Raw genomic sequence first — 14,412 nt, 5'->3', positions numbered from 1 at the left:
GAGAATTAGAGCTGGAAGGAATTTAAGGGTCATCTGGTCCAACTTCCTTATTTTATAGATGTACATAGAGAGATTAAATGACCCCTCAAAGTTACACTGTTCATGGGTGTAATGAGAATTTAGTTAATTAACTTTCAAAAAACTTATGAAAGTAATACACACATGTGTTTTTAAAAAATAGATGGTAGAAAAGATTATATAATAAAAAAACTTATTTTCTATCCTACCTTCAACCCTAGTCTAATTTCCCAGAGGAAAATACTGTTAACAATTTCCTGGACATCATTCTAGAAAATTTTTATGCATAAACAAATATATGTATAGATAGCTTTTTTTTTTTTTTTTAATAGTCTGCAGTACTTGGCTTTTTTCTCTTACCAACTTATCTTGCCAGTGTTTCCATATTAGCATATACAGATCTGTTCCATTCTTGTTTATCACTGCGTGGTATCTGGCTCTAAGGATACACTTTAATTTTAACCAATTCCCTATTTAGCTTGACTACAGCTTTATTTTTTTCTTTTTTCTTCTACCACCAGTGCTGTAATCAACATTTTTGTTTATACATCTTTATGCATTAGAGACCGTATTTGCAGTCTACATTCCTAGAGTTAGAAATGTGAAGTCACAGGGTATATGCAGGTTTTGTTGCTTGTTTGTTTGTCATTGTTTGCATTTTAAATCGTACAGCATTGCCTTCCAAGGTTCCTATCCAATTACCAACTCCATTATCATGGGCAAGTTATCTATCTCCCAAAGCCTCAGTTTCCTCACCTCAAGAACTAAATGAGAAAATCACTGCCTAGTTAACTCCTATAAGGAGCTCTCATGTCATAGTGGGGAAGGCATTTGGCTGCTAACCAGAAGGTCAGTGGTTCAAACCTACCAGCTGCTCCATGGGAGGAAGATATGGCAATCTACTTCCATAAAGATTTACAACCTTGCAAACCCAGTGGGGGTCATTACGAGTCAGAATCAACTCAATGGCAGAGGGTATTAGTTAACTTCTACTCAGTCCTGTAATCTCAGCTCAAACATCACTTTCTTGGGAAGACTTCTCAGTTAGCCCAGACTAAAGGAGATCTCCCTATTATTCACCTTCACTGCATGCTGTTCACAGTGTATATGACATATACTAAATAAAATTATTTTCTGCTTCCTGTCCTGGATGTGAACACTATGCAGGTAAGAATCTCACCTTTCTTTTATCCTTATTTGTATATGATGTTTATTATTTATAAGGCATATTTGCAGATATTATCTTACACATATATGTTACATGACGTTGAGTTGGACCCGACTCATAGCAACCCCTCCTTGGGTTTTCGAGGCAGTATCACTACGGAAGTAGATTGCCCAACCTTCCTTCTGAGGAGTGACTGGTGGGTTTGAACCACTAGCCTTCTGGTTAGCAGTCAAGTGCCTTAGGCACTACGCTACCAGAGCTTATATATATATATATATATATATATATATATATATATATATACACATAAAACAAAACATTTGCCAATGCACTAGGTTTTACAATCATCATGTGCAACCATCACTACCATTAATGGAAACTCTGTGCACCCTAAGTAATGACTCTTTTCCCCCACCATCACCCTGGGAACCACTAACAAATTTTGGCTTCTATATGACTATTTTATGTAAGTAGGATCATATATTTCACTCACTGTAATGTTTACAAGGTTCATCCATGTCATAGCATGTTTCAGGACTTATTTCTCTTTCCAGCTGAGTAATATTCTACTGGATGTATCACATTTTGTTTATCTGTTCATCTTCTGATGGGCATTTAGGTTGTTTCAACCTTTTGGCTATTGTGAATAGTGCTGCAGTGAACATTGCTGTACAGGGACTTTGAGTCTCTAGTTTCAAGGCTTTTGGGTATATCCCTAGGAGTAGAATTGCTGGGTCAAGGACCTCATCATTTTGTCCACTGTTATAAATCTAGTGTCTAGTATCATGAAAAGGAGCCCTGGGGGCACAATGATTAAGTGCTAGACTGCTAACCAAAATATTGGTGGTTAGAACACACCAGCAGCTCCATAGAAGAAAAGAACTGGTGATCTCCTTCCACAAAGACTTCAGCCTAGGAAATCTTTGGGGCAGTTCTAGTCTGTCTGATAGGGTCATTATGAGTTGGAATCAACTCCACAGCCACAACACCACCACCACCAACAACAACAACAAGCATTATGAATACACACACAGCAAAAGCTCAGTAAATATTAATTGAATGAATTCATCAATGAGCCAAGCTCTCTGCATGCATTCTTGTTAAATCTTCTCAAGAAAGAGCTTTGTAGTGTCATTATTCTCCCCATTTTACCACCATTCGTCTGTTCATTTGACATATTTTTGTAGCTTGTGGGCTGCTGTGATGTTGGAAGCTATGCCATTGGTATTTCAAATACCAGCAGGGCTACCCATGGTGGTTGGGTTTCAGTGGCACTTCCAGACTAAGACAGACTAGGAAGAAGGATGTGGCCTGGTCTACTTCTGAAAAAACTGGCCACTGAAAACCTTATGAACAGCAGTAAATCATTGTCTGATATAGTGTTGGAAGATGAGCTTCTCAGGTGGAAAGATGAGCCCCCATTTTAGAGATCAAGAAATTGAGCCCCAGAAAAGTCAAATAAACTTGCCCAAGGTCACATGAATATCAAATGGCAGAGCTTGTATTTGCATCCAAGTCTATCTTACTCTAGAACTTGTGTTCTTAACTACCTCATTCTCTAAAATTGCTTTTCTTTTCCTTTGTCAGCTTCCTTTAGTCTTTGCTGTTGGTTATGATTTCCACTGGTTCATCTGATATCTCAGTATTTACAGTAGAAAGAGCAAGGATATTAAATACTATAAGATTTCTTTCTCAATGGCTTCAAATTATTATTTATCCCAAATTCCAATTAAAAAAAAACAGCACACAGTGTAGCTGAAATGCAGTCAGTAGGCCCTTCCCTGGGGTGCAAAGGCAGAGCAGCTGTAGCCCTTGAGAGATGCTGTTGATGATTCCAGGAATGGGAGATTCTAGCTATGGACTCAGGTTATGAACATAAAGCCTGACATGATCTGGGGCCTTAAGCTGAAGAGGGCAGGTCCAAGGACACAGCCTCAAGCAAATGTCTGTCTTTCTGCCTGTGGAATTGGCCCACCACAAGCCTCTCTCTGGAGGGCACTATGGGGTTCCTTGGGCCTTCCATGACCACTCCCTCTGTGTGTGCACCTCTCACGCTTTTTTGCAGTCCCTAACTACATCCTCTATTATAAAGACCAAGGCTGCCCTCATTATGGGAATATTCTGGGAATTTTTCATCTTACTGGGTCTCCAATTCAGGCTCAAAAATGATTCCAAGATGGTCTGTTGCCCAGAAGATCATCCAAAAATGCCTCAAGACCTAGGCTGGAACTACCACACCCAGAGCCAGTTGGAGATACCAGAGTAGAGAGGTGACCTCAGGACCACCAGGGAGCTGCCTAAGGCAGAAACCATTTTCCCAAAGCCAATCAGTACTTCCAAAGTGTAACCACTGATTTCAGAGCCAAACATAGTTTCCAACATGGAAGCTCTAATCTTTCTGTCAATTGGAACCTCCATCTCAGAGCTCTCTATCCCAATGCCACTAACAACTACCAAGGGCTCAGAGTGCTTTGGTAGCAGGAGCTATCTCTTAGAATCCAATCATATCCTGTTTTGAAGAGATAGTGTAGAACTGTGGAAAGAGCTTGGGCTTTTCAGACAGGTCTGGGGTTGATGCCTAGGAGTGTCCACTAAGTAGTAGTTGTTGTTGTTAGCTGTCATCTAGTGGGGCCTGACTCATGGCAACCCCATACACTGAACAAAATGCTGCCTGCTCCTGCACCGTCCCCAAGATCAGCTGCAGATTGGACCACTATGATCCGTAGGGTTTTCACCGGCTGATTTTCAGAAGTCACTTGCCAGGCTTTTATTCCTAATCTATCTTAGTCTGGAAGATCTGCTGAAATCTATTCAGCCACATTGCAACACATGAGCCTCCATTGACAGGTAGGCGGTGGCTGCACATCAGGTGGCTCAGCAGTTAGGTGACTCTTAACAGAAAAATCGATGGCTTGACTGAAGCTCAGTTTATTCACCAATAAAAATGAGTATATCCTAACCTAATAGATCCTGTGAGGAGTAGTAAAGTAACCTAAGTAGACACCTAATAAATGTTAGTTGCCTTCTTCAATATTAATTTCATAGTGTGTGAGGCTTGGATGCTAGAAGATGAATTTACAGCCTTCTATCAAGAGCCCTGGTAATGAAATGGTTAAACGCTCAGCTGCTAACTGAAAGGTTGGAGGTTCAAATCTACCAGCTGCTCTGCAAGAGAGAGATGTGGCAGTCTGCTTCCATAAAGACTGCAGCCTAGGAAACCAAATGGGGCAGGTTCTACTCTATCCTATGGGGATATTATGAGTTGGAATTGACTCAAAGGCAATGGGTTTTTGGTGTGTGTGTGGGAGCTTTAAGTGTGTTGGAATGAGCTGCACAGCACACAACACAATAGATCAGCAAGCCCCCAAGATCCTTGAAGGCAGGGGCAGGGGCAGGGTTCTCCTTTGCTTCTGATGTCCTCCAAAGCATGTTCTAATCTGGACCTACAAGAATTGTTAGTTAACAAAAATCCTTGCTGACCTGAACTGAAAATGTGCTCTTGCTCTTCTCTGATCATGCAAATGGTAGCCAAATACCAAGGCCCAGCATCCTGAATAGGGCTCAGGAATGCAAATCACTTGAACCCCAAGGCAGAAAACACCATTTTTGTAATTCCCAGGTCTTGTCACCTACAGAATGGCATACACAGATCTTCTTGCTTTTTGCCCTTTGAATCACAAAACCACTGTTGCAGAAAAGACATTAGGGATAATCTCATTGCACCCACTCCTCCTCTGGACAGCAGCTGCCAAGGCCAGCAGCATTCAGTGATGGATGCTGTTCCTGCTGATATTAAATGCATAATTAATGAAACCATAAGAAGGAAACAAGGCGTGTTCCAGGCAGGGTACAGAGAACAAATCTATTCGCGCATGGGGTGAGGAAAAGGTAGGAGAACACAGATAAGGTTGAAAAATGATCCTGTGGTTGGGTGCTTTTGAATAAATATCTGTGGAAGCCTCATTAGAAAAAAAAGACTTATTTTGTTATGCTGGCCACTTTGCCGTTTTACAGAATCTTGTGGGTGTGACAGCCCTAGGCAATGTTGTGGTGACAAAAAAGATGCCTCCTGACTGTCCTGTTTTTCAGAAACTGATCTATAAGTTCCCAGCCCTGATACATTTAGGGTCATGAGGATGATAACACTAATAACAGCAGCAGTTAGGATAGTTATAATTAGAACTAAACTTTGCTTAATGGCTATTGTGTTTCTGGCATTATTCTAAGTGCTTTACGTGAATTTGTTCACTTATTCCTTATAGCAATCCAATGACATAGGTAAGATTAGTATCCTAATTTAATGATGAGGAAACCCTGGCACAAAGAGGTGAAGTAATTTGCCTGAGGTCACACAGCTGGTAAATACAAAGCGTCCAGGTATGAAACCCCTACTTCTCTGGGAAACTTTCAGCTTCAGGTTTTCTTTCAGGAAAACAGGCTAATGCCTAAAAGAATGGCACGAAGGACTGAACCTGAACTGAGCTTGTAAAGTGCCCCCCTAAGGCCATGGAGGAAAGCAGGAGCCGAGAAAGCACATCACAGCCTATGACTGCCAACACCCACGCAAAGAGATGAATAAACCAGCTTGCAGTTTTATGGCTCCAATACTGCCTTGCTGCTGGCCCCTAAATGTGTTGTTCCAAGCTGTCCCTCCAAAAAGCAATGGCTTTGTTAACTTCCTTGAACACCCCTGTAACCAAAACCTGCAAGCATCTGGTCCACATTTGGAAAGGAATCAGTCTCCTGATTGAAAACAGCCTAAGGGACATGTTTCTTTGTTTGTTTGTTTATTTGATTTCCCATATCAAGGATTTATAATGTCAGGAGAAATTCTAACCCAAACCCTAGCTGCAGTTCAGCCAATGTGATGGTGAAACTCCCATACAGAGTGTGTGGTTATGGTTAGCCATGTGTGCTTTGGCATCAGCCACCATTAGGTGCTAGTCCTAACTCTTTACTGACACGCTGTGTGACTTCACTTTATCTACTCAATGCCTCTGAGTCTTAGTTCCTGTATCTTATATGCAGAAATCATAATAGTAATGGGAAAATAGTGATAACTCACCACTATTGAGTCGGATCCAACTCACAGCAACCCCTCCTTAGGTTTCTGAGGTAGTATCTCTACGGAAGTAGATTGCCCAGTCTTCCTTTCAAGGAGTGGCTGGTGGATTTGAACTACCAACCTTCTGGTTAGCAGTCAAATGCCTTAGGCACTATACCATCAGAGCTCCAGAATCTTTATGGAAGTAGATTGCCCAGTTTTCCTTTCAAGGAGTGGATGGTGGGTTTGAACCACCAACCTTCTGGTTAGCAGTCAAGTGCCTTAGGCACTATACCACCAGAGCTCCTGGTGATAGTAATATATAAAAATTAGCTGCTGTGGAGTCAATTGCAACTTATGGTGACCCCATGGGTGTCAGAGTAGAACTGGACTCCATGGAGTTATCAATGCTGATATTTTCAGAAGTAGATTTCCAGGTCTTTCTTCCCAGGTGGTTCTGGGTAGACTCAAAACTCCAACCTTTTGGTTAGCTGCCAAGTGCATTAACCACTTGCACTACCCAGGGACTTCCAGTAATTGTAATAGTAAAGGCAACTACTTTGAGGGTAGTTGGAAAGATTAAGAAAGATAATGTCCATAAAGTACTTCACATAAGATCTGGCACATAGGAAAACAAACAAACAAACAAAAAAACACTGCCATTGAGTCATAGTGACTCTATGCCATCAGTAAATGGCACTTACTCCTTTCATCATCATTCTTATTACAGTTCAGTTGCCTGATGTGAATGCAAGGTAGTGTGAGAGAATGTTGCTCAAAGATAACGTTCATTACTTCAGGTTAAGGAATACTTGCAGGCTGGTGCTTTCCAACTAGGTGGCTCTCAGGCCTCAGCCCAGACAGCACCTCCCCAAGGAACCCTGTTATGTGCCAAGCACAGAACCCAGAGTCCCCATGAGCACAAGGCCTTTGCACACACAAAGCTTACGTCCTCCTGGAGAAAGCATGTATGTAGCCCAGTAAGATGATTTCAAATAGTATTTAATGTTATGAAGACACTAAAACCAAAAAACCAAACTCACTGCCATTGAATCCTTTCAGAGTCATAATGATCCCCATGGGTTTTCTGAGGTGGTAGATATTTACAGAAGTAGGTTGCCCCATATTCCTTCCTTGGAGTGGCTGGTAGGTTTGAACTGCCAGCTTTCCAGTTACCAGCCAAATGCCTTAGGCCTTGTGCCACCAGAGTTTCTTATGAAGAGACTACAGAAAGCTAAATGTGATTCAAAATGACTGTGGTATGAATGGGGGAACCTCAGAGAGGAGTAAGGAAGGTCTCTTTGAGGAGGAAGCACTTGAATGAAAACTGGTGGGACCTTAGAAGTGAAGTGTCCCAGCAAGTACCTTGGCACCCTCCAGTTCTGGAAAAGTGCTATGAATTATAAAGAGCAGGTGTGAGCATTTTACAGATTAGTCAGCTGAGGCACAGATACAGTCCAGGCCTTGCCTGAGGTTGCTCAGCTGGCCAGAGGTAAAATCCCAGGTAGAAACAAGCACTTTGGACAAGCAGGTGGACAGCACCTTGGCCTTGGTTCACTGGGCTCAGTAACTTATATTCCTGAAATTCACAGTACAAGATACCCTAGGAACCTGTGACTTCCCTGGAGGGCCCTTATGAAGCCTTCTCACTCACTAATGCAGCCAGCGATAGCAATATAGACTTTGCCATGAGGCTTTAAGGAGCTAATTCTTCTTTGTCTTGGACTTTATGCAGAAGTGTCATTCTACACACCTCAGGGACATGCTTTTAGGCCCCCTAATCTCATAGTGGGTAAGGCATTTGGCTGCTAACCAGAAGGTCAGTGGTTCAAACCTGGCTGCTCCACAGGAGGAAGATGAGACCATCTACTTCTGTAAAGTTTTACAATCTTGGAAACCCAATGGGGGTTGCTGTGAGTCACAATCGACTAGATGGCAGTGAGTTTGGCTTAGTTTTGGAATCTCACAGAGGAGTTCTGAGATGATGCAAACGGTTAACTTGTCTGGTTGTTAACCAAAAGTTGGAGGTTAATGTCCACCTAGAAATGCCTTGCAAAGAAAGGCCCAGAAATCTAGTTCTGAAAAATCAGCTATTGAAAACTCTATGGAGCATAGTTCTACTGTGCCCCACAGAGGGTTGCCATTAGTTGGAATTGACTTGATGGAAACTGTGTCTATGAGGGAAATCTCACCAAGGCCTCAAGTCTTGGCTGAACACTAAAAATGACTTTTGGGGGAATTAGGAAGCTGCAGAGCTGTGCTTGGAAGTTTTATTGTAAATCATTTTTCAGTGTCGAAGAGTGGCTGTGTTTCTAGGCTCCAGTGAATACAAAAGTAAGAAAATATGATATATTTCTTAAAGGTGGCACTCACTCTGACAGTGAATAAGTACATGTCTCCTCTATAGCCTAAGATCCATTAAGTAGTCACATTTGCATATACTGTTCAGTTAAAACAAACAAAAATCCCAAACCCACTGCCACTGAATCAGTTCTGGCTCACAGTCACCCTATAGGACAGAGTATAACTGCCCCATAGGGTTTCCAAGGCTGTAATCTTTAGGGAAGCAGACTGCCGTATCTTTCTCCCATGGTGGGTTTGACTGCCAACTTTCAATTAGCAGCTGAGCGCTTCGCCACTGTGGCACCAGGGTTGCTTTGCTGTTTGATTAATGACTATTTAATTGAGGGCCTGCTACCAGGTCTTGGGTAATTCTCTCCCACCCACGCCCCTTTCTGTGAACTGCAGAGACACTAGGATACCTTGTGTGAGCTCTAGGGTGGACCCCAAGAGCAGCTCTGGTGCCTGACACTCACCTGGAACTCAAAGTTCGTGTGTTCCAGAAACTTCTGGTTCATGGTTTCTGCGAACTTGTTGATAGCTCTCAGGAAGACCCTGGAAGAAGGAAGAAGGTCACCAGGCCATTTTTGCATGCTCTCTCAGGCACCCCCTTCCCTGCTCCAGACCAAAATCCCTCCATTCTCCCTCAGGGAGGGGCTCAAAGTCCAAATGTTGATTTAGAAGGCCAGTTGACCCAGATTAACACCTGTTTATACATCTAGGCCTGGGGCCATGTTTGCCTTGCAAGAACTCTAGAACTGCCAGTGTCTTTTTGAAAATGTATATTGTATTATTATCTTTTTAAATCTTACAAACTTATAGCAGAAAATTCACACCACCCAGAGGGATATAAAGAGAAATCCCCTCCCCAAAACAAACACTAAATAACAGACCTTATCGTCTATCGTCTAGAGAAAACTGTCATCAACATTGTGATGAACATAATTTCAAAGGTCTCCCTGGATGTGTTAACACGAATGATATTTTAAGTATATTATTTTGATAAATGAGATTGTACAATAAATGCTGTTTCACAGCTTGCCTTTTTTACTCAACAATAAATTGTGGTGTTCCTTTCATGCCAATGCACATAGATATACATCATCCTTTTTAATCACTGAAGAGCATTCCACTGTGTGGATAGATTAGTGTATTTAACTGGTTTCTTATTGATGGATTTGTATGTAGTCTCTCAGCTTCTTCTGTTGTAAACAATGCTCCAATGATGACCCTTTTCTTGTACATCAGTTTTCTCATCTCCACTTTGCTCCTTGGAGTAAACCCACTGACATCAAGTCGATTCTGACTCATAATGGCCCTTTAGGAGTAAAACTCCCCCATTGGATTTCCAAGGTTATAAATCTTTATGGAAGTAAACTTGCTTATCCTCCTCCCATGAAGGAGCTGGTGGGTTTGAACTGTTGACCTTTTGGTTAGCAGCCGAATACTTTACCCACTATGCCACCAGAGTTCCTTCTCCTTGGAGTAATACTGGTCAAATATTATGCACATTTAACATTTTGGGACCTGTTGTCAAGTTGCGTTTCTCCTTAAATGTCATCCTATCTGTCTCTGTCTCTATCCTCACTGCCAAACCCTACTAATTGCTCTTGAACCCTCCTATCTTTTGCCCTTTCAATCTCAAGAGCACTTTACCCTGAGGGACAGCTCCAGTCATGTCTACCACCTACTTGTGGCTCCCTACTGCCCACAGGGTAAATCCAAACTCTTTCACTTGACAGTCAATGCTCCCCATGCCTGGACCTTGTTATGGATTAAACTATGTCCCCTAAAATATGTGTTGGAATCCTAATCCCTATACCTGCTCATATAATCCATTTGGAAATAGTTTTCTTTGTTATGCTAATGAGGTCATACCAATGTAAGGTGTATCCTAAATCTATTCACTTCTTAGTTATAAAAAGGACAGTTTAGACACAGAGACATGAACACACAGGCAAAGTGAGAATCATCTACAAACCAAGGAACACCCAAGACTACCAACAAGGAAGAAATCAACACGGCCTAATTTATATACCCTTAGCCTCCAGAAGTGTGAGACAATAAATATCCATTCGTTAAAGCCAACCATTTATAGTATTACTCTTACATCAAGCAACACTAGGGACCTAATAGACCCCCAACCTTTCTTTCCAGACTCATTGCTCTATTACCCTAAGCTTCTAGTTGTTTCCTGAGTGTTTGGTCACGCTCTTTCTTTGTATAGAATATTCTGCTTCTTCTCATCTCTAGGAGCTGTGGTGGTGTAGTGCTTAAGGCATTGGACTGCTAACCAGAAGGGTAGTGGTTCAAACCCACCAGCCACTCCTCGGAAGGAAGATTGGGCAATCTACTTCCGTAGTGATACTGCCTTGGAAGAGTCACTGAGTCGGATCTGACTTGACATAATCTTGAAGGGTCAAAATTCTGCCTATCCGTCATGGCTCAGATCAAAAGTGTCCTCCTTCATGAAGTCTTTAACCACTCTCCCTGGCCTTAAGGGATTTCTGCCACCTATCAATCTTTGAGGTTGGTTACTGTACTTCTCTTGCTCCTATACTTTACATTCTAGTGATTTGAATGCAGGATATTTGCTTTTTGGGGATTGTTAGCTTCTTTAGGGCAGAGTCTGCTGTACTTTTGTGTACCTCAAAGAATACTCATTGCAATTTCCCTTCCAGTATTCATTATAGTCTAGCACGATTCATTTGTGTGACTCAGTAACATCTGTCTCCACCACTGGACTGTACCTCCCTTGGGATCAGAAGCTCCCTCCATGATCTCATCTATTCTCCCATTTACATACTTTTTACTCCTAGATTTATATCTCTATCCCTGACCTCTCCCCTGAATTCCAGGCTTGTAGTCCAGCTCTGTACAACCTCAGTTAGATGACTAATAGGCACCCCAAACTTAAGATGTCAAATACTAAGTGTGGTATAAACGTTTAATGTTCAGGTGCTAACCCAAAGGTTGGAGGTTTGCATCCATTCAGAAGTACCTCAGGAGAAGGCCTGTTAATCTGCTTCCAAAATATCAATCATTGAAAACCTTATGGGGCACATTATGCTGAGTGAAACAAGTCAACCACAGAAGGACAAATACTGTATTAGTTCATTATTGTAAAAAGTCAAGGAAAGGTTTATATATGGAAGGAAACTTTCTTTGTTGGTTACCAGGGGTGGGAGGGGAGGTAAGGGAACACTACAAAATTTAAAAAATAATAAAATAAAAAATTACATACAAAAGAAAACCTTATGGGGCACAGTTCTACTCTGACACAGATGAAGTCACCATGAGTCATAATTGCCTTGACAGCAACTGGGTTTTTTAATACCACTTCCCTCAGCAGAACTTTCTGTAGTCTTCCCATTTCAGGGAAGGACAAATCCATTTTTCCCATTGCTGAGGGGAAATAAACAAACAAAAACAAAATTGGTATTATCCTTGACTTTTCTCTCCTTCTACATCTAATACCTGGATTGACAGCCAATTCTATTAGCTCTGCATTCAAATATAATCAGAATTTGACTACTTTTCATCACTCCAAAATGGACAGGCAGAAGATAAGGAGCAGCCACCACCATCCACCTGACACAAGTCACCATCATTTCACTCCTGGACCACAATAGCTTCCTAACTGCCATGTGTTCAACTACATTGCGTGTGTATGTGCGCACGCCCGTGTGTGTGTGTGTGTGTGTGTGTGTGTGTGTAAAATCTTAGAGGGCAGAGGTCTGATCTTAGCCCATACCCCTGTCTATCACTTTTGATTAGCAATAACTATTTGTTTATGGAGTGGCTGGTCTACAGAAAATGGCTATTGGCCCTACTACCTAAGATAGGATGGGAATCAATAAAGGAAGTGTTGGTGAGTAGGCTACTGCTGGCTAAAGTCTGCTTAGAAACCTCTGAGAGACTATGTAGAAAACATCTGCACCTCAGAGGTAAGGAAGGTAGACTGTTTATCCACTAGCTTCAGCCCCTCACTGTTTGAAACTTGCTTCTCTGGACATTAAATGTCTAATACTTCTGGCCTGCAGTGTAGGTAGGCCTTGTTCAATCCTGCAGCCAGGAAAGGGCAAGAGGAAGACAGAGGTAGGAAGCCCTCAGGATGCACGTGAAATGTCCACTGAAATTGCAGGTCTCCTTTGGGTGGGCTAAGGTATAGAGGGAGTCCCTTGGTGATGCAAGTTATATAGGTGTTTGGCTGCTAACTAAATAGTTGGAGGTTCAAGTCCACCTAGAGACACCTAATAAGAAAAGTCTGGTAATATACTTCAAAAAACTCAGCCATTAAAAACCCTCTGGAGAAGTAACATTACTATTCCAACATACATGGGGCCACCATGAGTCAGAGTTGACTTGATGGCAACTGGTTTTTTAAGAGTGTAGGCAGGCCACTTATGGCCTCTGCTTCATTGGGCATTGCCTGTTAGGAGTGCTGGAGCAAGTGTTCATTAAACACTTAAGTGTATTTTGAACAAAGAAGGCAGTGCTTCCTAGTATTGGGAGCACAGAATTTGGACATACATGCACAAAATTGGATATGATTTCCAGCTTTGCCACTTTCCAGTTGTGCAGATTTGAGACACATGAACACCTGCCTTTGATGTCTCAGTTTTTTCACTTGTGAAAGAGCAGTAATATAGCCCCTTTTGTAGGGTTGCTACAGAGTTTAATGGGCAAATGCATGTTGCGTGTGATGACAGTGGCTGACACAAGGGGACAACACAGGGTGACAACAGTAACATGGTAGCTATGGCTGGTTCAGACCTTTGGATTACTTCATTCTGCTTCAAGAGGCAAGTACAGGAGCTGACAGCAAAATGGACAGATAGACGACAAAGAACAGCCAGCAACCTGTTTTGAAGCAGGCAGACCACACAAAGGCAGAAATAAAAATCTCACCAAATCCGCCACCCTATCAGGCTATCACAAAGTGAGATTTCTTTGGTTTTGCTAATCTGCCTTTTAAAAAAATATATCTTTTTTTTTTTTTCTTGAGGATTAGTTATCTGATTCTCCAGATGGAAATGCATTGAGTGCTGTCATATTATGTACAAACATCTCAGAATCTCTACTATGATACAAAAATGAAGGGTTTTACACATTGTTAGTGGCAACAAAGCTATCAGCAATCTCAATACCAGTCATTATTTTGGTTGTCAGTCTAAACTTGTCTCTGGTTCTTAAAGGCAAGTCCAATGGCCAAGGATTGGTCAGATCCTGTGCTGATGATGGGAATTCACCGCAGGTAGGATATGGGGAAAGTAAACCAAAGTTCCACATTCTCTAGATTCTCCCATAGCTATACTCTGGGAATCAAAATATTACTAATCTTTGGGTCTGAGTTTGGAAATATAGGCCTCCCCCCTCCATTTTCCTTCCTTCCATTCTTCTTTTTCTTTTTCTTCTTCTATTTCTTTTAATAACTGTGGTTAAAGCCTAAAGATAACATGATGAAGTGAACTGGAATGAACACACACTCAACTCTTTCTGTCACTGTCATTGACAATGAACTCATAATGTTGAAAACAATGTTTATTATCAAATCTCCACCTAACACCTTCTGTATCACATCTGTAATGTTTAGCAGGCTTCAGAAGAAATCACAAAAGTCATAGCCAGAATTATCAAGGTCTAACTATGTGCTAGGCTCTCGGATAAGTGCTTTCTTTACATGGATTCTTTTCTTTCTTCCTAAATTCTCATAATAAATCTGTGAGCTAGAAACTGCTTTCATTGTAGAAATGTGACTTTAGGTAACTTTCCCAATGAGACAGCTAGTACATGCAGAACAAGAATTTAAACAGTAGTACCCTGCTTTTAGGATCTAGAT

General features: G+C 41.6%; 1 protein-coding gene across 1 annotated transcript in view; it reads right to left on the bottom strand.

Moving 5' to 3' along the window:
- Positions 1 to 14,412, bottom strand: part of DOCK2 (dedicator of cytokinesis 2) — a 669,066-nt gene that overhangs the window by 121,032 nt on the left and 533,622 nt on the right. The window contains exon 30 of the mRNA XM_007939749.2: positions 9,047 to 9,125. Coding sequence (XP_007937940.2) covers positions 9,047 to 9,125 — 79 coding nt within the window. The remainder of the gene's footprint in view (positions 1 to 9,046; positions 9,126 to 14,412) is intronic.

The sequence above is a fragment of the Orycteropus afer genome, unplaced genomic scaffold (assembly GCF_000298275.1).
Source record: "Orycteropus afer afer isolate SDZICR_OR568_19922 unplaced genomic scaffold, OryAfe1.0 scaffold00062, whole genome shotgun sequence".
NCBI lineage: Eukaryota > Metazoa > Chordata > Mammalia > Tubulidentata > Orycteropodidae > Orycteropus > Orycteropus afer.
Note: the sequence above shows the minus strand (reverse complement) of the source record. Positions and strands in the feature narration are given on the sequence as shown.